Source organism: Ictidomys tridecemlineatus, chromosome X, assembly GCF_052094955.1.
Source record: "Ictidomys tridecemlineatus isolate mIctTri1 chromosome X, mIctTri1.hap1, whole genome shotgun sequence".
Taxonomy (NCBI): Eukaryota; Metazoa; Chordata; class Mammalia; order Rodentia; family Sciuridae; genus Ictidomys; species Ictidomys tridecemlineatus.
The window spans coordinates 116,209,685-116,235,603 of NC_135493.1; the positions used below are offsets into that span (position 1 = coordinate 116,209,685).

General features: G+C 36.1%; 1 protein-coding gene across 2 annotated transcripts in view; it reads left to right on the plus strand.

The window, feature by feature from the left end:
• Positions 1 to 1,916: 1,916 nt before the first annotated feature.
• Positions 1,917 to 25,919, plus strand: part of Ace2 (angiotensin converting enzyme 2) — a 47,243-nt gene continuing 23,240 nt past the window's right edge. The window contains exons 1-7 of one of the 2 annotated variants that reach the window (XM_040290398.2): positions 1,917 to 2,180; positions 13,287 to 13,445; positions 16,048 to 16,141; positions 16,572 to 16,715; positions 19,076 to 19,188; positions 21,123 to 21,228; positions 23,525 to 23,622. In XM_040290398.2, the coding sequence (XP_040146332.2) occupies positions 1,965 to 2,180; positions 13,287 to 13,445; positions 16,048 to 16,141; positions 16,572 to 16,715; positions 19,076 to 19,188; positions 21,123 to 21,228; positions 23,525 to 23,622 (930 nt within the window). In that variant the 5' untranslated portion in view covers positions 1,917 to 1,964. The remainder of the gene's footprint in view (positions 2,181 to 13,286; positions 13,446 to 16,047; positions 16,142 to 16,571; positions 16,716 to 19,075; positions 19,189 to 21,122; positions 21,229 to 23,524; positions 23,623 to 25,919) is intronic. The other variant, XM_005315994.5, reaches the window with a different exon arrangement.

Below are 25,919 nucleotides of genomic sequence, written 5' to 3' on the forward strand. Positions count from 1 at the left end.
ATTTTTAGCTTGAATTTTGGTTCTTGCTTTCTCCATTTCAATTTGATTATGTTAATCTTATTTTCTGCCTGAGAGAATTGATTTTGGACTACTGTATTTTCACCCCCAAACCTAAATATTTCATACGGGAAATTACCTGAATACAGAATTGTTTCAACTTTTATTCAAGTAACAGCTCAACTCTTTGTTCAAAGACTTTATGTGCTATTTCCGTCTTTGTAGCCTGTTTTTCTCCTAATGTGTGAGAGAAGCGAGTGGATTTCAGCTTCCTTGAATGTGAGAGGAGCCTTACTGAAACTTCTACACTGATCACCCCCCAATCTCACTTTCTTTAAACATTCTTTCTTGTTATTTAAATTTGTCAACCACTTTGTTTTGTCAAATGATAGTATATTTTACATTCATATTTGATGTAGTAGTACCAAATCCATCATCTTCACTAAAGGCACAAGTCTCTCTGCTGTTCTTTAACTATAGCTCCATGACCACTCTTAGACTGTAGACTATATTTAGTTAAGGGTCTATATTGTAGAATCGGACTGTGGATCTATGCCTCAGCTCCACCACTGATTATTGAAGTTTAGTAATTTTATGAGCAATTTCATAAGCAATAAAATGGCAATAAAAATATTTGCTTTAGGTTTGTTATGATGCTTAAATAAAATATGTGCATATATGAATATGGCATAATGAATTCCATTATTATGTATAATTATAGTATACCAATAAAAAATTTAAAATATTACAACACAAAGCACTTTGAACAGTTATTGTTTATTTCTTATTTATAATAATATGCATAATTTGGAATAAAGTTAAGTAGTGGGAATTTTTTTTAAGGCTTGGTTATTGCCATTTCATCTGAACCTGGAAGACTTGTTTTTCTGGGTGAAGAAATGTTTTCTCTGCATGAAGGTTTCATAATCACAATCAAGCAGGTCCATGAGCCCTGCCATTTAAAGTCGCTGCTCTCTTTTATCTGTGACATGCTTACACCCTGGTATTGAGAACACTATGCCAGCTCCTGAGATTCAACAGGATAACCACTAAAATCTCTCTGTTCTCTTGCCATGATCCTATGGCTATGGATGACCAGAACTTGACATGGGCACTCTTTGGATTTCATACATGTGGCAGCATTTCTTACTTCTCTTTAGCTTCAACTGAGTTTTGAACAGGTAAGTGAAAGGGAAGGACATCAAGTCAGCCTTAGAACTGGTGTTTAACATGGTCATCTAGTAAGATGAAAATGAGCCGTTTGAAGTTTTCCACAGCTAGATCAGAGCTTTAGCCCATGCAGTGGAGAGTAGTCTCATAATTTAAAAAAAAAATGGCCATGGAAATTAAAATTAATCCAAAAAATGGACTTTATAAAGACAAAGTCTTTAAAAGGGAAAATATTACCCAAGTACTGAGTTTCTGTGAGCTGGAAATAAAAATAAAAGAGGAATAACTGAATATTAATGGAATTATCAGAAAAACATAAATGCCAACATTACTCCATGATCTCTAATTCTAACCCTCTCCATTACTGAAAAATCATAATACCCTCAGTGTATATTTAACAGTTTGGGGGGAATATATTAACCAAATGTACAAGTTTTGATTTAGCCATAAAGTGCTAGGAGAGCTAAGGTTTTCTAGGATTAATGAATAACATGTCTTTATTTGTTTTACTTTAAAGAATATCATTCTAAAATCTGTTTACATATCTGCCCTCTCCAGGATTAGGTTTATATTGGTTCAGCAGATTGTTTACTGTTTTCTTCTTCTTCGTTTTCTCCTCCTCCTCCTCCTCCTCCTCCTTTTTTTTTCTTTTTTTTTTTTTTTTGGTGTGTGTGTGTGTGTGTGTGTGTGTGTGTGTGTGTGTGTTTGTTCCCTCCTCAATGCCCAACCCAAGTTCAAAGGCTGAAGAGAGAAAAAACTCATGAGGAAATTTTACTCTAGGGAAAGTTGTTCAGTGGATGGGATCCTGTCCTGGCGCACGGGGAAAGATGTTAGGCTCTTCCTGGCTCCTTCTCAGCTTTGTTGCTGTGACTGCTGCTCAGTCCACCATCGAGGAACTGGCCAAGACATTTTTGGACAAGTTTAACCAGGAAGCTGAAGACCTGGATTATCAACGTTCACTTGCTGCTTGGAATTATAACACAAATATCACAGAGGAGAATACCCAAAAGATGGTGAGTTCTCATGTTTACACAGCGGGTATTTGTTGCTTCTTACAGATTAGAACTACTGCCCATAAAACTAAAAAGGGAAATGAAAGAAATCTCTTGAGCTCTAAGCCTGGAAGTTTGCCTTTATATCCCTGATTCTGTAGTCCCAGATGACTAAACTTAATTGACCTTGGAGTTCATTTGAAAAAATGGCTGCAAAATCATTCACTGGTCTCAGTCCAGATTCTAGAAACAAGTGGATATGTTTTAAAACGTGATCATAATAATTGTCATTATAGTCCGAGTTATAAAGCATTTCATGGAAATGCTACTGTAATTGAGTTAATAATTTTCTCTAGTCTATAATGTCAACAGGGATATCTAAAGACTAAAATGACATATTGACTAAAAAATGCAACTGGAGGCTTACTGAATGAACCAGCTAGTAATTAAGCTAACCAGGGGTTGGGTGAGACTGGACTTGGGAATTCCTTCTTTCGTTGTCACGGAGTTCTGAGGGACTTCCAAGAGTGACAGAAGAGCCCTCCAAGAAAAACTATGATTAAACCAGTTCTGAAAAAAAAAAATCTCAGAATGTTCTAGGAAAGCAAAATGCTTTATTTGACATGTACAAGGATTTAAGAAATTTTTCACAGATTCCCTAAGCAGTATCCTTACACAGTTAAGTGCTGGAAAAATCACACAATTAATTTGAGGAAAAAAAAATTGTGTTATTTGTGCAGCAAGTTCCTTCTTTCAAAAGTATTATAGTTTGGAAGCTTGTTTTTTTTCCCAAATGATTAGTGTGTTGCATGTTTAATTTAAATAATTACTATTCACTGAACAGATTCAATCTGAGAATTGCTGCCTCATTTGAAATCCCCCAAGCTATTTTTTTTTTCTATTTTCTAAAGTTAAGAGGAAAGCCAGGAGATTTTATCAGAGAAGATGTTTTGTCCTATCTTACATTTTGGTATTACCTCTCTTCATCTCATCATTGAACCCCCTCCATTTTTATTTGATTTCTGTTAGAGGTGATTGCAGTGTTTTGTGGGTTTCTTTTCATTCTCGGCTCAATGGTTCATGGGTGATGATGAGGTATACTAGAATAATACCCAAAAGCTAGAGCTGGACTACCTACATCCAAATTCTGATTCCACCACTTTTTAGGTGGGCGAAGTTGAGCTACTTAATTAGCTTTTGTCAGCCTTATTTTCTTCATCTGTGAAAAAAGTAACTAATACTCATATGTGCCTCATAGCATTGCTATGAAGACTAATTTAGTCTTAAAACCACCAGAACAGTGCTTGATGCTTGTGGGCATGGGAGAACATTAAGACATCATTGTTATTAGTATGAGAAGGAGTTGGGTTTTTTGTTTTCAGAGACAGATTTATTTAGGAAAGCAGATACACATTCAAGGGAGATTGTGGGTCATCTCAAAAGAGGCACCTTTGGGGATAGATCAAGAAATACACATTCAGGAGAGAATGTGAGCCATCTCTGGAGGGAGAGACAGCAGGGAGTTAGAATTTTTTCTCTCCCAGGGCCAAGGACCAAACTCAGGACCCTGTACATGCTAGGCAAGTGCTCTGACACTAGCTAAATTCCCAACCCCAGAGTTAGGATTTTTTAAAATACTTTTTAGCTGTAGTTGGACACAGTACCTTTATTTTTATTTGTTTTTATTTTTATGTGGTGCTGAGGATCAAACCCAGCACCTCGCATGTGCTAGGTGAGTGCTCTACTGCTAAGCCACAACCTCAGTCCCAAAGTTAGGATTTTTAAAGAAGCATGTAACAGTTCTGTTGAGAGCCCAGATGTGGAGAAGGCATGTTATGGAATGAGACGTAGTGATGTTCATTGAAACTATCTCTGAATCATTAAAGTGTTATCACTTTTGAATTGTACAAAATGAAATGAAAGACAATAAATTACTAAATGTGGCTAAACTGGAAGAAAGGTATAAGTACTTTAAAGGAACATTGAGAATATTTAAATGCAAGAAGCAAATGAGAGGTCCTGTATCTCCTTCAGCAGTGAAGAAGGGGCATGAATGCACTCAGGGGCAACTATGTGTATTAACTTGGGAAGGTGGGGAGGGAAGTGACCCCTTCTATTCTCTGATCACATCTTGAGATTCCTAATGCACTGGGTACTGTGGCAGATGTAATAGAGAACTGGACTGGGGATATAGCTTAATTGGTAGAGTGCTTGCCTTACATGCATAAGGCCCTGGGTTCAAATCCCAGCAGCGCGTGCACACAAACACACACACATACACCAAAAAAAGATGAGGAATTGCTGCGATTTATTATGCTATAAGGATATGCACACTATGGTCATGTATAAGTGTCTGCTATAGTAAGGGTGGACTCTGGGGACTGACCTATTCTGGGTAGGTTCAAATACTACCTCTGAATCTTATAAATTGAGGGTCTTGGGTAAGTTTCTTTCTTTCTTTTGGATACTGGAGACTGAACTCAGGGGCACTTGACCACTGAGCCACATCCCTAGCCCTATTTTGTATTTTATTTAGAGACAGGGTCTTACTGCGTTGCTTAGTGCCTTGCCATTGCTGAGGCTGGCCTTGAACTCGTGATGCTCCCGAGCCGCTGAGATTATAGGCATTTGCTATTGCACCCAGCTTGAGCAAGTTTCTTAACTTCCTTCAGCCCCAATTACCTCATCTATAAACTGAAGATTATTATCATAATACTAGTGATATAGTCTATGCTGTACCAGATTACTGAGTTTGGTGAATTTATGTGTTTGAATGTATATGACTTTAATTTTAGCACCATGTCTGGCAGTTCTCTACATCAACGTTGATCACAATAATATTATTCAGGGACTTTATATTCTGAAAGTCCCACAGTCTCACTGCTATCTCAAGTAGATAGTTTTTTTTTTTCCTTTTTAAATTATAAATACTAAGCTGGGCGTGGTGGTGCACACTTATAATTCCAGTGGCTGGGGAGGCTGAGACACGAGGATTGCAAGTTCAAAGCCAGCCTCAGCCAAAGCAAGGTGCTAAGCAAGTCAGTGAAACCCTATCTCTAAATAAAATACAAAATAGGACTTGAGATGTGGCTCAGTGGTCGAGTGCCCCTGAGTTCAATCCCTGGTACCCACACAAAAAAATTATAAATACTAACTGATATTAACAGTACAAATTAATGGATTTCCCTATGACATTTCCATACGTGCATATATTATGTTTTAATCATATCACCCCTCCTTACGATCCTCTCTTGCCCTCAGTGGGTGGTTTTTAAAGAGATATTTACCAGAAAAAGTCAGAGCTAGGGAAAGTGAGAGTCTCCCACCTCTGAGACTCTTCTGATATTCGCAGTGCAGTTACTGAAATGATATGAACTTGGGGGCAATGCAGTTCCCAGAAACAGCCATAATGTTCCTTCCTTTGCCTGCTTCTTGGCCTGTAAGCAGCAAACTCAGGGTCAGGAATTAACAAATATCAACCTTTGACTGTGTATCTTGACAACAAACCTTTCCTGCACAAAGGGGAGAATTCATCCCCATAAATTTATATACTACTGACTTCATGTTTTATTACAGACCAACATCTGTTCTTATAAGATGTACTAACTTGCTAAATTAAAAACAATGTGGATTTATTTTAATGAGACTATCTGATGATCTGGTTTATTTTCTTTGGAATTAAACTATAAATGAACTTCTTGGACAGAGAAAATAACTGCCCCTGTAATCACCAGTGTTTTAACATTTGCTCAGCAATAATCCACTCAAGTGAGAGCAAGTAAAATATTTGAAATTACCATTAATATTTTAAGGCCACTTGGTGTTTCAATCCTTGATATCGTTATACCTTAAGAAGATATATTTGTTTATTTCCTCAAAGAGGTTTTATAAATTCTGAAAAATGTTCTCCAATGACATGAATATAAGGTGCCATAAAGCAGATTTGGGGCAGATTATTAATGCATAGGCAAATGTTTGAAAAAAATCAAATTATAATAAATAATCTTGCCACCAAAAGTTGTAATACATAGTAAAATGGCATAAATTAGAAGTAATCTAGAAAATCCAGGTTGGATATATGTGGGCTTTCTCCTGGGAACTAATGAGTTGTTAGAAATCATTTTTAACTCAGGAAAAAAAACCTAGAAATCATTCAAGATTGTTCCCTGAAGACTGAGTAAGTTTCCATGACCACAATAGTCTAGACAGTTGTGGATATAAGAGAAAACATTTTCCCATGTCTTTAGAAACATAATGCTAGTGGCCATGTTTAAAGGAAGAATTTTATAAAAGGACACTGTTACACCAAAAAGAGCAATCAGAGTGATTTAAGGGGATCAGAGGCAGTTGGGTGCTACAGAAAACCTGACTCAAAATGAAAAAAAAAATCTGAATAGTTTGAGATGGAACAAGAAAGGATGGATGGAGTATTCACAACTATATTGGCTGAACCTCTTAATACTAGAAAGGTAGTACAGTTGAAAGCTCAATAGAGATAAATTTAGAGTAAATTGAAGGAAGTGCCATTTATACTAAGGTGGCAACACTGATAAGACTTGTAAAACTGAGCTATTCTTTAATCTAAAAAACGTGAGACATTTAAAACTGTAAATGGTTTTTTGACGTATTTAAGCAAATGTGTGAATTGTAGATCCACTGTGGCTTAAGGAAGTATGGTCAACTGCATTGATGGACTTAGTTCTTAATCCTTTCCTATAATAGTGTCTAAGGTCACGTCAGTCTGTTTGCAGTGCTGTCCCACAGCAGGTTATGTGACTGTGTCCTTCATCATGCGTCTTGGTTTGTGTTAGCAGAAATGATGAAAGCAGAGGCTTGGAATGCACTTGAATAATTGGGCTTGTTCTTTGCATCTTTTGCCTTTGCCAAGAAAACCTGCCTGGGCTAGCCAACTGAAGACCAGAGACACGTGGAACAGTTGCCCAAGCAGAAGCCAACTCCCAGAGTTGTAAGGAAATCTAGCCAAGATCGGCAGAGCTACCTGCCAACCTCCAGTGATTCTAGACACATAAACAATACATACTTAGGGCATTATGGTTTGGGGTTATTTCTTATATAGTATCATTGTAGTAACAGACAACTTATACAGGAAGGGAAATTTGGGTATCAGCAAATTTATATGTTTTATATGTTTATGTCCCATCAGTTTAACATTATTAAAGATAATCTGCTATTTCCATATTGCTCCTTGGTGTAACTTTGACCTGTCAGGATAATGGACTTGTCAGCCTATGGATATGACTTAGTATGGCAATCCTTAGATCAAGTTGTAAGAATATAACTTAAAATAATAGAGGGCATCAAATTTAATCAATATAGAGTCCTAAAAGCTACCTACCTTGAGTGTGACTGGGAACATCAGATAGGGATAAGAAAAAATTTTGGTTCAAAACAGATTTGCAAAGCTCTCTGCTTTCCTCTGTCATTGTGGTATTTATATGGTTGACTCCACTCATTATGTATTATTACAAGACATTATTGTTGTTGTTATTATTATTATTATTTTATACTGGGGATTGAACCACTGAACCACATCCCTAGCCCTTTTTATATTTTATTTTGAGACAAGATCTCGCTAGAGTTGCTTAGTGCCTTGCTGAATTGCTAAGGCTAAATGGCTTTGAACTTGTAATCCTCCTGCCTCAGCCTCCCGAGCTGCTGGGATTGGAGGTCTGCACCACCATGCCTTACAAAACTTTTAATATTAAGTAATTCTCAGCCAAGAAACAAAACAAAATCATATACTTCTCCAATGGATTCAGATGGAAACTGGTAATGAAACCAGATGCAACTCTAAGAAGAGATACTGGAGAAAAACTAAGCTGGGTCTATAAATAATTGCACATGAGGCAACACACATTCATGCTATATCAAGGTAACTATTACTTTAACGAGCTGAAAACATCACCACTATCTGGACAGTTGGACATGTTTTAGTGGAAAGATAATTTTTCTATTTGTATCTGGGCTTTTGTACTAGTAGGTCTGTTCAGCAATTAATATGCGGAAACATCTGTTTTGAACAAAGCAGGTTTCCAGATAGTTCAGAAATTCAGTGAAAATTAGAAATCAAACTCTTGTCACATGCTACACAATAAATTTGCCCCCTTGCTTTACAGCAAATATAGATTGAATATTCACCAGTTAAAGTACAATTAACCTCTCAGTAAAATGATATTTTTATGCACTGCCCCTTCTTTGTAACTTTATTGTTTTTTTTTAATAGAATTCTTTGTAAATCTTCTCTAAGGCTTACAAATATGGGAAATTAACAAGTTCATTAATCAGAACATTAGTAAACAGCAGGAAAACTAAATCATAAACCTAGTTATGAAGATGCAATGGAGTAAATAATAATAAGAGTTTAAGCAAATAGAAAGATAATCAAAATCTTTTCTTAGTGCACCTCAATTCTGATCTAAAGTTGCACAAAGGTAAACCTAGTGCTATAGAGGAAAAATAGGGACCTCCTTAAAAGCAACTTTAGAAAGAACACACTTGATTTTTAATAGTGAAGCTGAAAACTCTCCAGCAACATAGGTGGTCCTGGACCATTGTTATCCTTGGAGAGAGCAAGATTCCATTGCTAGTAAAGACAGCCTGGTTCATTGTTTTAGTATTTGGTAGTACCAACTACAGCTGCTCCAAACTCTTGTCAATGAAACTGGAGTGCACATTTAAGACTGCCCTACTGGAGTCTGCAAGGTCTTTAAGAACACTTCATAAATACTTCTTAGTTGTCAGAAGTTAGAGACCCACACTTTTTTTTTTTTTTTTTTTTTTTTTTTGGTACTGGAGATCTAACCCAGGGACACTCTACCACTGAGCCACATTCCTAGCTCTGTTTATTTTTTATTTTTGGATAGGGTCTTGCTAAATTGCTGAGGCTGGCTTTGAACTTGCCATCCTCCTGTCTCAGCTTCGGGAGTTGCTGGGATTACAAGCATGTACCACTGTAACTGGCAGAGTAGGGTATTTCAAAACCACTATTCTATACTCAAGGAAAAAAAATGTTGACTTAATCCTTATCTCTAACGGGTCTGTCCCATGCTTCAATGTACCCATAATACCCACACACAAGCATGGGAGTAAGGAAAGACACTGTAATGCAGTAAAATGGAATTTAGAGCTAAGCACTTTCCCCTCAGAAGATAAAATTCAGAAAAACAAAAAAGTTTAGAAATGTTTAAAAATTAAAGTTTTCAACTATTAAAACTCTCATGTAAAATACCAAAAAAATATATTTTGAATCCTAAGGTGGAGTGGTAGAATTCATATTCATATAAGTTATATTACTGTTAAATAAGTGTTTTTAAAAATATGCCAGTTTGGAGCCTAGTATAGTGGCGCACACCTGTAATCCAGCAGTTCAGGAGGCCAAGGCAGGAGGATTTCAAGTTCAAAGCCAGCCTCAGCAACTTAGCAAGGCACTAAGCAACTCAGTGAGACCCTGTCTCTAAATAAAGTACAAAATAAGGCTGGGGATGAGGCTCAGTAGTTAAGTATCCCTGAGTTCAATTCCCAGTACACAAAAAAAAGCCAGTTGTAGCTCAGTGGTAGAGCACTTGTGAGGTACTGGGTTCCATCCTTGGCAGCACATAAAAATAAATAAATAAAATAAGGTATTGTGTCCATCTACAACTAAAAATATTTTTTAAAAAAGAAGGGTTATTTTTTAATGCCAGTTTGGGGGAGGGGTATACTTAAAATGTAACCTGGGCAGCTTCATCTTTGAACCTGATGTGGCTTTGAGAGCCATATCTAGAAACTGGGCCAGAATATGGAACTCAAGGTTTTCTTCCAAGCTTGTTATGCTCCAAGGTACTAGATGAACAATGTGTGTCTTGTTCCCAAATGCTCATGTATGGCTATGGAAAATTTTCCTCTGTTAGTTGCTTCTCTCCTGCCTTCCACAAAGATAGTGTGGAATGTCACCTATTTTATCTGTACTAGTTTCTCTCAAGTGTGGAATGTCACATATGTTATCTGTACTAGTTTCTCTCAAGCCCCGGATTTATGTAGACTAGTGTACTATGTTTCATTTTACCCATTATTCAGGTCCAAAAACTACATGTAGCTGTTGACCATTATCTAAACAATCTGAATAGTATGTATGAACTGACATTCATTCTCTGTATTCCAGCCAATCTGTTTTATTTAGGCTCAAGAGCCTTAATGTGAGGATATGAAATAAGTTGTAAATAATATTAAATAGAATAGCTTGGGAAGGAACAGTGTATCCTCAGAGACCAAAATGCAAGGCAATGTGAAGTAACTGGTGATATAAAGTATAACACTTGTAAAATAGTAGTGACAAATAAAATCAAATCAAATAGCCTAAAAGTTCTCACATGCAATAAAATAAAAAATACTGTAAGACTGAAGCATTTGGGGTAGTTGTTAGTGGTTTTCAAAAATGATCAACAATAACATTATAATTTGCCATCAAAGTTTTACCAGAAATTTTACATAAGAAAAAATTATCCTGGACTGGATGAAGAAAGGTAGGGATTGATAAGACAGTTATATGTAGACCAAATTCCTCTTTCCACAGTTCACTCCTTCCCACTCCTGCATGTTAGAGAGAAAACTAGAATGTGTCAAATACAATCCCTAAGACAGTGGTTCAGAGCATTAGCTTTGGAAGTAAATACACCTGGGTTGGTGCCCCGGTTCTTTCAATTACTAGCTGTGTGACCTAAGAAAGGTTGCTTACCTGCTCTGCCTCATTTCCCTCATTTTAAAAATGGGGATGATGACAACTTCTTCAAAAAGTTGTCACATGTGAAGATTAACTGAGAAGCAGTTCCTGAGGGGTTGTGGGTATTCAATAAAGACAAAAAAAAATGTTTTCTATTTTCACTGCCACTATTTTTCTTCATCTCTTGTTTGGTCCATTATTGTGACTGTTGAGTACAATTCTCATCATGTCACATGCCTGTTTAAAGCTTCTCAGTGACTGCTTGATATTCACAGGATAAAAGTAAAATTCCTTGGCCTGGAAAGTGCAATCATGCCTGTAGTTCTGCCTGTGGGATCTGTACTAGTTACCTATTATATTAAAAGTTACCACAAGGTTAGTGGCTTAAAATAACCCACATGTAATCTCCCACAGTTTCTGTGGGTGAGGAGTCCAGGCACAGTTTAGCTGGATCTTGTATTTCTAATTCTCATAAGTCACATTCAAGGTGGCAGCTAGAGTTGGGGTCTCATCTGAGGCTTGAGGAGAGAGAGAGCTACTTCCAAGCCAGTGTGGTTGATGTTAACATTCAGATCTTTGTATGCTGCTGAACTAAGGTTCTTGGTTTATTGCAGAATGTTAGTCAGAGGCCATCTTGGATTCCTTCCCATGTGGCCCTTTCCATAAGATAGCTTGTATTATGGCTTCTTGCTGCATCAAAGTCAACAAAGGAGACTTCTAGCAAGATAAAATTTGTGATCTTTTGTGATACAAATATGTATATCCTGTCACCTTGCTGTACACGGATGGCTAGAAGAAAGTCACAGGTCTGTTCCTAAGAAAAGGGTGTGCCCACCAGAGGGGGAGCCATCTGTCTGCCACATGCAGGATTGAATGCTGGTAATTGATTGCCAGTTCCACTATTTCTCTAAGCCTAATGGAGACACAGTGGTTTTCTATCTCACAGTTGTTAAAATCTTAAATGAAGCCAGGCACAGTGGTGCATGCCTGTAATCCTAGTGACTCGGGAGGTTGAGGCAGGAGGATGGCAAATTCAAAGCCAGCCTCAGCAACTTAACATGGCCCTATGTAACTTAGAGAGACCCTGTCTCAGAATAAAAGGGCTGGGGATGTGGCTCAGTGGTTAAGTACCTCCTGGGTTCAGTTCCTGGTACCAAAAAATTAAATAAAAGCTCAAATGAGGTAAATGATTTGCAGAGGATTCTACACTCATCCAACTCATACATACTTTAAAGTTTGTCTTACATTCTACCTCCTCTATGAAGGCTTGGCCAAGTCTGATTACCCACATGAATTTTTCATTTCTTATAACACAAATTGGGCCACTCATAGTTTATTCAGTATTATATACTCATGTTTCATAAATGAAACATTCATGATGTTTATCCATCTGATAAAATTAAAGCAACTTGAGAGCAAGGATTTTTTTCTCTGTAAATAATAAAATAACATTTATTAAATATTTAGGATGTGTCAGGCATTCTGGCAATCATTTTATTAATTATTAATTCTTCTAATCCTTCCATCAACCCTTTGATAGAAGTCCTATTATTACTCTTATTTTGCAGATAAGGCAACTGGCTTGGAGATGCTAAGTAATTTGTCCAAGGTCATATAGCTAGTCAGAGGTGTCTGACTCCAGGGATGAAGTTCTTACCTATTTCATATGCTACTCTTTTGTATGGTCTAGGAAAGTATGATATACAAAGTAGTTGTTCATTTTAATCTTTGATACATGGAAATGAATTTATTTTGGAGGGAGAAGACTGCTAGAGAAGTGTACTTTCCTACTGATATTCAAGATGGATTGGGGGTGGGGGCAAGTGTGTCCTGGCATCCCACTTATTGATTTCTTTTGCTGGTAGAAAGTTTCCATGGCTACCAAATAGCCACATCCTATGAAGCCTTCTTTTGGGATCACAACTTAAGTTCAGAATCTCTGTGCTATGTCATAACACCTAGGAACTTACTGTGATCTGGTTCTCATTCATTCCTCTTGTTTCCCATGGTCATGAGGGACTATATTCCCACTATGTCCACTCTGCGTTCTACTCAGTTCTCTTTTAAGAGCATTCATCCTTGAATCCTTAGCCAACTCACCCAGTCACTGAACTAAGGCCATAAATTCCAGGGCCTCACAGTGTGAATTATCTGTGAGAATTTACTTCCAGTTCTGGGGACAGGACCCTTGGGAAAACTAGGCACTGGGCCAGAAAGAGAGAGTGACCAAGAGTGGCCTGGTCACCCTTAACCTGACCTTGACCTTCAGCAAAGTAGAGGACTAAGCCACTCAGGAAATAGTATATGTTTCACCAGATGTTCTCTGGACTGTATCTTCTGCTTTATCTATTTAATCTGTGCTCTTCCAACTTCAATTTTATTTTATTTTTTATTTTTTGCCATTTCAGAATGAGGCTGAGGCCAAATGGTCTGCCTTTTATGAAGAGCAGTCAAAGCTTGCTACAGCTTATCCACTACAAGAAATTCAAAATTTCACACTCAAGCGTCAATTGCAGGCCCTTCAGCAGAGTGGGTCTTCAGCGCTCTCCGCCAATAAGAGGGAACAGGTATGTTTTGGAACATTTCAGTACTGCCCCCAAGAGTTGAAATGTTTGGGAAATATTAACATTAATGTCACCCGTGGATGCTTCCTTCATCTGCAAAGATAGTAATGCTGACATTAGAAAGAGATTTGTACCTCGGTCAAGTGACTGTAATTTATTATACAAACTGGCATCTCTTGGAGGGTGAAAGAAGACACAGGGTTCTGATATGGAAAGAAGTGAGTAGGAATGTGTCACTCTGCACCCCGTGATCTACACCAACTAAGACAGTCAAGGACTATATTAGATTGTTTTGTTTTTTGATAGCCAAATGCCATGGTTGGCTCATGTCAACCTCACTGTCAATGAGTCTCCAAATCTCTTCCACCAATGTTGCTTTCAAATGGCACTCTAAAATTTTGTTTTCTTAGATAGTTTGTCCAAATTCGAGAAAGCCTGTATTCACCCCTGTTAAAATAACATCCCTCATTCCATTCCTCTAGCCCAAGAATTGACAAAGTTTTTTTTCTGTAAAGGAACAAATAGTAACTATTTTAGGTTTTGCAGGCCATATTGTTGGTGTCACAACTAGTCAGTTCTGCCATTGTAGCAGGAAGTCAGCCATAGCTAATACATAAATGAATGGATGTGGCTGTATTCCAACAAAACTTAACAAAAACAAGCAACAGACAGGATTTGGTCTGCAGACCATAGTTTGCAGACCCCTGTTATAACCTACTGAAATATTTTTATCTAAAATATTTAGTTATTTAACATCAAAGTCGTCTTTCTCAGTTACTTGTCCTTTGGAACGAGGACATTTTTATAAAAATAAAAATGCATGATAAGGACAAAGATAAAGCCATATGGTATTTATTTCTACAAGTTGATATTTATTATTCTGCATTCTTTGGATCCAATTATCCCATGAGTTATCAATCCTCTTTATCTTATCCATTCCATGTTTCTCCATTGTTTTCACAAGGACACCATGAGAAATCTTGGCCTTTTAATTTAGGCAGCATACTCTAGCCTGGATAGGACCTGGACATTCTATTTTTAAAAGATCCCCAAATAATTTTAATAGATAGCCAGAATTGAAAACTTCTTAAATGCAAGTAAGAGCTTGAAGTGTCTGGGAAGGAGGGAGACTCCAGGATGCATGTGTTCAGCGAAGAGAAGGAAGGGAGATTAAGGAAGCAGATAGAGAAAGAGACTCTGAGGAGTTTTGTGCCAAGGGAAAGAATCTAGGTTTATTGTCTTGGACTATGGGATTTGTGGAAGTTTCAAGCAAGGTATCTAGTTAATGTTTTAGGATAATGACTCTGTAGCAGAGTAGAAAAATAATGGAAGAGAAAACTAGGAAAAGGGGAAACAGGACCTTTAATACAGTGCTTCTTAAATCATATCTTCCCTTCCTCCCTCCTTCCCCAGTCCCACCCATCACTTCCCTTTCTTCCTTTATTTCCAATCCACAGCAAATCAATATTTGATTAAGTTCATTAATTACATACTTAGGTACCATGGAAATTTCAAATCACTTAAAGCTTATAAACATGTACTCTCACAATTCCTGTGCCTACCACAGCATAGAAAAGATCTTTTGCTGCCTTGCACTGACCCAGAGGCATGCTTTGCATAGCACGCCTTTCTTCACATAATTATCATCACTTTCCTTGACCTACAGAACAAAGTTTGAATTTTTCATTATGGCATACATGGTCCCTTATGATCTGGCCCCTGCTTACCTCTGCCTTTCTCATCTCCTCCATTTTCCCCAGTGAACATCAGTGCTCCACTTTTATTCAACATCTTGCCACTCCTTGAAAATGCATTATCATTTCCAGCCTCCTCTCATGTTTAGGCTCTTCTCTCTACTTCCCTTCTGTACCAGACTAATTCCTACTTCTGTGTGACACAGCTCTAATGTTTTATCCTCTTTGAAGTCGTTTGTGAGTCTCCAGGCTATACATCCCTATTCTACTCTCTCGTCAATACTGCCACATCACTTTTTGGTGACAGTTATTATAACACTTGTCATTCTGTTATGTATTTATTGATTTCATGGCTGCCTCACTGTCTCATGACTCTGGGGTCTTTGAGGGCCTGTGACTTGTTTATTTCAGAACTGTCAAAGTGTAGGACATAGTAGAGACTCAATAAATGCTGAATAAAAGAAAAAATGCACATATTTTCCTATAAGTAATTGAGAAACATTGTTGGAGTTCTGGTAGATATGTTCATTTCAATTACTCCACATACATTTATTATGTGTTTATAAGGCTATGTGCTAGTTTACAGTGAGTAAAATTAAATGTATTCCTCCCTTACATACAGGAAGAAATATAGAAAAGAAGTGAATTGCTGCATTCTGAGGGATCAAAAAGTCACACTAGGGAGCTGGGTTGTGGCTCAGTGGTAGAGCACTCACCTAGCATGTGTGAGACCCTGGGTTCAATCCTCAGCACCGCATAAAAATAAGTAGATAAAATAAAGGTATTGTGTCCATCTACAACCAAAAAGTAAATATTAAAAAAAGCCACATAACCAAAAGGATATCTTTAAGATAGCATTCTCTTTAGCACATTTTCCGTTTCCAATATTATTTATTATCTTTAATTTGCAGTTGAACACAATTCTAAATACGATGAGCACCATCTACAGTACTGGAAAAGTGTGTAACCCAAAAAAACCTCAAGAGTGCCTACTACTTGAGCCAGGTAGGCTATTAATTTTGAGTACTGATTGTGAAATTTACTTTTTTTTAATACCAAATTTTAAAAATGAGATTGACTTTAGATTATGACATTTCACTTTTCAGATGGGCAACTGAAAGATGATAAAATTACAAATTTGTGTTTCAGCATAGATGCTCTTTTAACTTCAAAAAAATCTCATTATAAATTCTATCACATTCAAGTAATTTGTCAAGTAAATTATTGCACTGGTTTATTTTTCTCTGTAAACACAATTTGGATCTATAGTAAGGGCAAGGAAGTGAATTAATCACAAGATTTCATTTAATAACTTTATGACCTTGACCTTGATGTCTGCCAACTTTACTTTTAATTCTTTAAAATTCATATAATTGTTTACAAAAAAAATTTTACAAATGCATGTTTATTTTCCTTTGGGGCTTTGGGATAACAGGTTTGGATGAAATAATGGCAAACAGCACCGACTACAATGAGAGGCTCTGGGTTTGGGAAGGTTGGAGGTCTGAGGTTGGCAAGCAGCTAAGGCCATTATATGAAGAGTACGTGGTCCTGAAAAATGAGATGGCAAGAGCAAACAGTAAGTTTATTGGACTTAGAGTTCCTGGAGATCTCTGGGACCATGGGATTATTTCTCATTCATTATTAAGCCTGACCTTGATATTAAGATATCTCTAAATTAATAATCATTTGCTAAACAATTCATGTTACCTGTTTCAACAGGAAACTACTGGGGCATATAAAAAGGTGCATTGAAACTCTAAGGTTTAAACAGCTCAGGAATGAGATTCAACTACAAGATCTCAAAGGAATTAATTGTCCAGAAATTATTAATTATAAGTTATCCAAGGAAGTCTCAGTCCCCCAAGGGGACTGAAGGAGGGAATCAGGAGATTGAGTTAGTATCCTATTTCTTAGAGAGAATTAGAGACAGTGACATTATATAAACCCTCATCTGGCCATAGTTCATTTTCAAAACTCATTTACAGGGGCTGGGGTGGTTGCTCAGTGGTAGAGCGCTTGCCGAACACGTGTGAGGCACTAGGTTCGATTCTCAGCACCACATAAAAGTAAATAAAATAAAGTAAAGGCATTGTGTCCATCTACAACTAAAAAAAAAATTTTAGAAGCTCATTTACATATGTACCTCTGGGTGATGGCTCAGAAAGAAACAAAAAATCAGGTTAAGCTGGAAACCCTTTATTTTTTTTCCATTGTAATTATAACTTGAATCAAGTAGTCATAAAAATATTAACTTGGGAAAGAATTTCCATATCTCATAACTTATTCTTCTACCTTTATAATGAGCTGAAGTCATGGTGTTATGAATAACTTTATGCTTTCATAATTCACTGCCCTCTGGGGTTGAGTAAGAATTTTTTTCATTTATTGTTATTAGTTTCTTCCACAGCCTTAGGCAAACTGAAGACAGTAGCTTATCATCAATTTTATTATAATATCATGCATATCCTTCTATCCAAATTATTTCTTTCCTCATCTTCCTGATCATCCATTGCCAATGTGTGTGTAAAAATAAAAATGATTAAAATACATTTGCAAACTTTATTAGCTAATACCCTAATACGAGCTTGTTTTTCCTGATGGTTAGATACTAAATGAAGCACAGAGAGATGTGCTATATATACATATAATTTGCAAACAAACACAGGCCCACTGTTACAGTGTCTGAGATGGGTTATATCATATCTGAAAATCTAAGGTCCTGAATAAAATGAAAATAAAAAGATTTAGAGATTCAATCATATGTTTTAAAGCTAATAATATAAACTGACATGTGGAGTAAAGACCCAGGGCTGGGAAAGTAGAAGTGTGTTTCTGTCCCTTACCAGCTATATGACCTTGGCCTAGTGGTTTAATTGCTCTAAGCATAGGCTGTTGGTGACAATGTAGATTGGTGTAGCCATTATAGAAAACAGTGTGAAGGTTCCTAAAGAAAATTTTAAAAGAACTACTGTATGTGACCTAGCAATCCCTCTTCTTTGTATATACTTAGAGGAAATGAAATCACCACCTCAAACAGATATCTGCACTCCCATGTTCATTGTACATTATTTATAATAGTCAAGAAATGGGAACAACAGAGGTACCAATTAACAGACAAATGGATAAGAAACTGTGGAACAAATGTATAATAGAATGTTATTCAGCTTTAAAAAAGGGGAAACTCTACCATTTGCTACAACATGGACGGACCTGGAGAATGTTATGCTAAATGAAATAAACTTGACAGAAGAAGAAAAATACTGCATGGTTTCACTTATGTGTGGAACCAAAAAAACTTTTTTTTAAAAAGGTCAAATATACAGAGAAAGACAATAAAATCATGGCTACTAGGGATGGGATAGGAGGAAATGGGGATATGTAAGTCAAAGAATACAAAGTAGCAGGTACAATGAGTCTAGAGATCTAATGTACATGAGGACTGCAGTTAATGTAGTTTCCTATATTCAGAATTTTTGCTAAATGAGTAGATTATAGCTGCTCTTGCTATGGGAGGAAAGATGCAACATGATGGTTATATTAATTTGTTTCACTATCATAAACATTTTAATATGTATCTGTGTCTCACAACATCATGTGTATACCTTAAATATACACAATACAATTTATTTCAGAAGTAAGCACAGGCTGTTCATTTGTGTAGTGAGGGCTCCAATAATGACAATCTCCTATAGTTTTGTGTTTATTAATAAGATAATACATTTAAACTCCTGACACAGAACAAGTGCTTAACAGAATTAGCTAATGTTGTTATTCATTTATATTCCTTTGAGTTGATGTACAATAAAAATGTGAAGGACAATAAAAATGTGATAAACCTTTAAATTTCTTTTAACTTCCTCACAAGCTAATCTTTGCAAACTCCATTTTCTCTCTTTTCTTTCACTTATGTTCTCTTGTTTTGCTTTTGAAAACCAGATTATGAAGACTATGGGGATTATTGGAGAGGAGATTATGAAGCAGAGGGAGCAGATGGTTATGGCTATAACCGCAACCAGTTGATTGAAGATGTGGAACGCACATTTGCAGAGGTAATTGAGGAACCGGAGCACACTGGAAGCAGGGAAAATCTCTAAAGGCATTCTGGGTTGTTTTTAACATACTGGGCAGCCATTCCCAGGCCGACTAGAATTATGGAATATTAGATCTTGAAAAGATTTTTGAATAATAGGGCAGCCCCTACACATGATCAGAGTTGCTCTGCTTAACTCCTCCTTTCACTCACTAATTAGTAGTTGCCAATAGACAGATTCTAAGAAGGAATAATCTTTTAGATTATAAAGAATGGCTTTCCTGAGCTATTTGTGGCTGGCAGTGTCTTCCTTTATTAGTAGAACCATAAGGTTTTCTCCTTTCTGAGGAACAATTGATACTATTATTTCATTAGCCTTTGACTAAGGTAGTTTTTCCCATATTTTATTAGTATATTATAGCTGTATATAATGGTGGGATTTGTTGTTACATATTTGTATATGCACACAATATAACAATATAATTTGACCAGTATCATTCCCTAGTATTTCTCCTTTCCCTCCCCTTGACTAAAGAATTTTTTACAGAGAAGAGAGTACTATAAGTAGAAGTGTCCTATAGACACTTCTCACTATGCCCCTCTTTCATTTTGACCTCCCATGCCTCCCCTTTATCTCTACACCTTTAAACTTCTGATGTGAATCTATTGTCACAACCATAGTTGGGCAGAACTGTCAAAAATGGAAGTAAGCCAGACATGGTGGTGCACACTTGTAATACCAGCCACTCCGTAGGCTGAGGCAGGAGGTTCGTAAGTTCAAGCCAGCCTCAGCAAAAGAAGGTCTCAGTGAGATCCTGTCTCTAAATAAAATACAAAATAGGGCTGGGGTCGTGGCTCAGTGATCGAGTGCCCCTGAGTTCAATCCCTGGTACCAAAAATAAAATAAATAATCCCCCCCAAAAAAAAAATTGCACAAGTGACTAAAGTGAGTAAGAAGTTATTGGGTAAATGCAAACCAGAATCATGATGAAAATCTACTGTACATTCACCAGAATGGCTATGGCAATAAAAGATTGACAATACCAGTAGAGACTACTAGCAGAAATGTAAAATGATAGTCACTTTGGGAAACAGTTTGACAATTTCTTAAAAAGTTATATGTACACTTACCATAATACTTAGATATTCCAATCTTAGCTGTCTGTATGAGATAAATGAAATACACATATCCAAGAATGACATACACAAATGTTCATGGCAGCATTAGTCATAATAGCACCAAACCGGAAATAAGCAAGTCATGTTTTAACTGGTGAATGGATAGACTGACTCTAATATTTTCACACTATGCAATACTACTTAGTAATAAAATGGAAAGAACTATTGATACACACAACGATATGGATGAACCTAAACATCGTTCTCTGCAAAGGGAGCCAGACACAAAAGATCACGTATGATTTTGTCTATATAAAATTTCCAAAATAGGCAGAAGTATAGAGACTGAATAATTTCTATGATTACTGGGATCTGGAGATGAGAGTGAGATTGGCTGCTAATAGGCACAAGGAAATTTGGGGGGAATGGAAGTATTACAAAACTGGATGGTGGTAATGGTTTCTCAGCAGTTTTAATTTATTAAAACTTATGAAACTGTAGACTTAAAGTGGGTGAATTTTATGATATGTAAATTATACCTCAATTTAAAAATGAAAGAAGTAGATAACATCTTTAAAAAAATTTTTTTGGGGGTATCTGCTATCTTTCTGAGATCTGCCTTCTTACAGGTGTTTTTATTGATTTATGTGATAAGGCTAGTCATCATCAATACCTATAAAGAGGGAATGCTTTGAAACTCTCTGGAATATTGGAGAGGAAAAGAAATCATTTAGGAAATTCTACTTATATAAAGAAGCTCTTGTTTCTAGTGTTGGGTATTGGAAATTTGATTTGGCTACTCTGGGTCTTAAACTTTCTTCCTGGGCTTTTCAGATTAAACCATTATATGAACATCTTCATGCTTATGTGAGAGCAAAGTTGATGAATACCTACCCTTCCTATATCAGTCCAACTGGATGCCTTCCTGCTCATTTGCTTGGTAAGAAACCTCCGGAGTCTTTTGTGTTCTTTGTCAGTTATTTATTTCTACAAACAAAATTGTCTTTTGGAGTGAGATCCAACATAAAAGTTTTGAAAAATTCTGTACTTGTAGGAACATTATAGAGATCAAATTTTAAAGGCACTTTCTTTAACAGAAGGTTCAGTTTAAATCATTCTTTCTTACATTACTATTTTTATACATAATAATTATGTTGGCTATAATCCAAAGGATAAAGGAGTTATTTAAGATAAGTAGAAAAGAATTTCAGGTTAAAATGAGAGTGGAGGGGCTGGGATTGTGGCTCAGTGGGAGAGTGCTCGCCTAGCACACGTGGGGCCCTGGGTTCAGTCCTCAACACCACATAAAAATAAATAAATAAAACAAATGTATTGTGTCCAACTACAATTTTAAAAATAATTCTTTTTAAAAAATTAAAAAATGAAATGAGTAAAATAATTTTCAGTATTCAATTTGGTTGAATTAGCTTTTAGGTGAACTTTGGGATTTTTGTATTATATTGTCAGAGAAAGAAAATCTTGTTAGGCTAGAAATGGGAGGGGTGAGAGAAAGGCTTTCTACAATTAAGGTATGTCCTGGAAAGCTTCATGAGTTCATTCCAGATAACACCATTTAGTCTTGATGCAAAGTACTGGGTTTGGACTCATATGAGTAATGAATGAAGAAGAGTGACCATCCTCTTCTCCACCCCAAGGAGCCAAGGCCGAATAAGATAGAAATATTTGAAAATTTCATGCCAGGCCTACATAAAATCCCTTCTATAGTCAAGTCAAGTTTCTAGAAGTTAATTTTCCTCCACAGTGAAATCTCATAGCAGAAGAGAATATGGACAAAGGACCCATGGAGATTTTAACCCTAAAGTAATACAGAAATCTTTTCTACAATGTTCTTGACAATCATTATTCAGTAATTTAATATTTGATTAAATTCATCTGGTGTGATGGGGCTCTTTCTGCCTTCCAAAGTAGAATAACTTATTGCTACATGGCACCAGTTATAAGAAAGTTCTAACTTATATGGAATTGTATCAACAGTTCTCTAATGCCTTCCGTTAATCATTACTATTTCCATGCTATGAGTTTACCCAGAATATGTCAATTCTTGTTTTACAAGATGACCTTCCAGATAGATGTAAACAACCACCATATAAGACACAGCATAGTACCTGACACAAGAGTATGTATTCAATACATTTTAATGGCTGTCATGTTATCGTCAATTATATACTGTTTTCTTTTTTTCAAGTTAAATATCCTACACAAATTTTCAACCATTCCTTAAAATTCCACTTCTATATTCATCTTCCTTTGGATGAGCTATATTTTGTACATCCCCCTCTTCAATTGGCATGCTCAGAATCAAACAGTTACTTCATATCAGATCTTACTGATGTAGAAAAAATTAGTATGAGGACTATCTTTATTCTAGATACTCTATCAGTTTAACTGACAATCTATTTGTGTTTTAGAAGCCATCCCATAATGCTTATTGGGTCTTTTACTGTGAAATGTGATTCATCATGATATCACATGTATATTTCTATGGTGAATAAGTTTTCCTTTAAAACTTTTATCTCTACTAATTTCTTTTTAAAAATAAAATAAAAATAAAGATGAATCCACTGGAGTACTCTTCATGTAGTTGTGTTGCCCCATATCTTTGGTGGCAGGATTCTGCTTGCTGTTAGATTGATGACATTTTTCTGGATCCATTTCCCCTTTTAGTGTCTCTGACCTTGGAATCCAGCCTCACATTGTTGGGGAAGCTTGAAAAGTCACCCACTATAGTAATAAAAATGAAATTTGGTTACTGCTTAAGAAGTTTTTGAATAGTGATCTTATATGATCTTATTTTAATCCAATACCAGGCATTATTGATAGTTTAATTTGTAGTATTTTGTCCCATGAATGATAGATTATAAAAATCTCTTTCTAATCTATAGTAACTATAATGTTCCATATATTTAATAAATTATGCATTTGAGTAATAGTTTCAGATAGGGGAAACTGGGATGATTCCCTAACAAGTTTTGCCTGACCACATAGTCTCCTGCCATTTTAGTCTTTTAGAGGAGGTAAAAGAAGGAAATGATGCAAGTCTAAAATAGAGAAAGAAAAAAGTGAAAAACTGGTAGTGAAAGGGAAGCACAGAAACTATATTGTTTAGAACTAATATAATATATGGCTTACTTACAAATCTAACCTCATGCACTATGTAAAATCAGGTCTATATTTCTGCTGTCGTCATATATTAATGTATTCTTTTTTAACAACAGGTGATATGTGGGGTAGATTTTGGACAAATCTATACTCTTTGACAGTTCCCTTTCCAGAGAAACCAAATATAGATGTTACTGATGCAATGATAAACCAGGTAAGAAGAAGAGGCTTTAACTTCATTTCCTTTGATCTAAATTCTCTACTTCATTTTTTTATGCCATCCTTTCTGTTCTTATCTTTTGTATGTGAAATTTTATAACTCAAAAATTGAAACTAGTTTAAACTTATTTTATTATGTATCTATATTTTCATGGAAAAGTTGTTCATAATGTCAGTGACCTCAAGTAGCTTAAATTACAGATATGGTATTGACCTTGTTGAGAGGTATGCAAAATGAAGATGACTTGAGTTTTCTTCTAAGCAGTAAGATGTACAAATTACCAACTGCCTGATATCACTCATCCCAAAGTTAGTCATTGCTAAGTAATCAATCATCTCTATGAATAATAAAAAGCCCAAGAATATAATTAGAAGATTTTTGCATATTTAAAAATATTACAACAATCCTTTAACTCATCCTTTTTGTTATTAGCATACATTAATTTTACACATTAATGGGTTTCTCTGTGACATTTCCATATATTCATATACTATGCCTTGATTATGTCTACCCTCCCTGTGACTTCTCTTGCTTTCCCCCATCCCTTCTCTCCCTGATCCTCTACCTATTCCCCAATAGTCGCTCTTCTACTTTCAGGTCATCTTTTTTCCTTAGTTTGCATATATGAGAGAAAATATGGGATATGAGAGAAAACAAGTGGTACTTGTCTTCCTAAGTCTGGCTTTTTTTCTTAACATAATGATCTCCATTTCTACCCATTTTCCTGGAAATGACATGATTTCATTCTTCTTTATGGCTGAATCATAAGCCATTGTGTTACATACCATGTTTTCTTTATCCATTCACCTGTTGGTGTGCACCTAGGCTGATTCCATAAGTTGGCTGTTGTAAATAGTGCCCCAATAACTATGGGCATTCAGGAATCTCTTCTATAAGCTAACTTCATTTCCTTCAGATATATATCTAGGAGTGGTATAGTTGGATCATATGATAGTTCTACTTTTATTTTTTGAAGGAGCTTCCATATGGAAGGGAGTGAGTGTACTAATTTACATTTCTACCCATGGTGAATAGGGCTCCTTTTTTTCATATTATCTCCAGCACTTGTTACTTATTTTTTTATGTATTTTGTTAATGGCCATTCTGACTAGAGTGAAACGGAATATCAATGTAGTTTTGATTTGCATTTCCCTGATGGCTAAAGATATTGAGCATATATAACATGATCCAATTGTGGGGTTTCTAAAAATTTATTTATTTTAATTTGTTACATGTGATTGCAGAATGCAATTCATTTCATATTGCACATATAAAGCTCAGTTTTTCAAGTCACTGATTGTACACAAAGTAGAGTCACACCATTTGTGTCTTCATACATGTACTTAGGGTAATGATGTCTAATTCATTCCACTGTCTTTCCTATCCTCATTCCTCTTCCTTTCCCCTTCCTCCCCTTTGCCCTATCTAAAGTTCCTCCATTCCACCTATGTTTCCTACCATCACCATTATGAGTCAGCATCCTCTTATCAAAGAGAGCATTCAGCCTTTCTTATTTGGGTATTGGCTTGCTTCACTTAGCATTATATTCTCCAACTCCATCCATTTACCTGCAAATGCCATGATTTTATTCTCTTTTAATGCTGAGTAATATTCCATTGTGTGTATTTATATCACATTTTCTTTATCCATTCATCTACTGAAGGGCATCTGGTTTGGTTCCACAGCTCAGCTATTGTAAATCGTGCTGTTATAAACATTGATGTGGCTGTGTCCCTATAGTATGCTGTTTTTAAGTCCTTTGAGTATAGACCAAGGAGTGGGATAGCTGGGTCAAAATGGTGGTTCCATTCTAAGTTTTCCAAGGAATCTCCATACTGCTTTTCAGAGTGGTTACACCAATTTGCAGTCCCACCAGCAATGTATGAGTGTGTCTTTCCCCCAACATCCTCGTCAACACTTATTGTTGTTTGTATTCTTGATAGCTGCCATTCTGACTCCAGTTGTATTTTAATGTGTATGTGTCTATACCACAATAAACCCCACCAATTTATATAATTGATATACACAAAAGAAGAATAAAAAAGAAGACATTTAAATGGTCAACGGTATTTGAATAAAAAAGCTCAATATCACTAATCATCAGGAAAAAATGCAAATCAAAACCACAGTGAGGGGCTGGGGTTGTGGCTCAGTGGTAGAGTACTTGCCTAGTATGTGTGAGACACTGAGTTTGATTCTCAGCACCACATATAAATAAATAAATATTAAAGGTCCATTGACAACTAAAAAACTTTTTTAAAAAACACAATGAGATATTGCCTTTCTGTAAC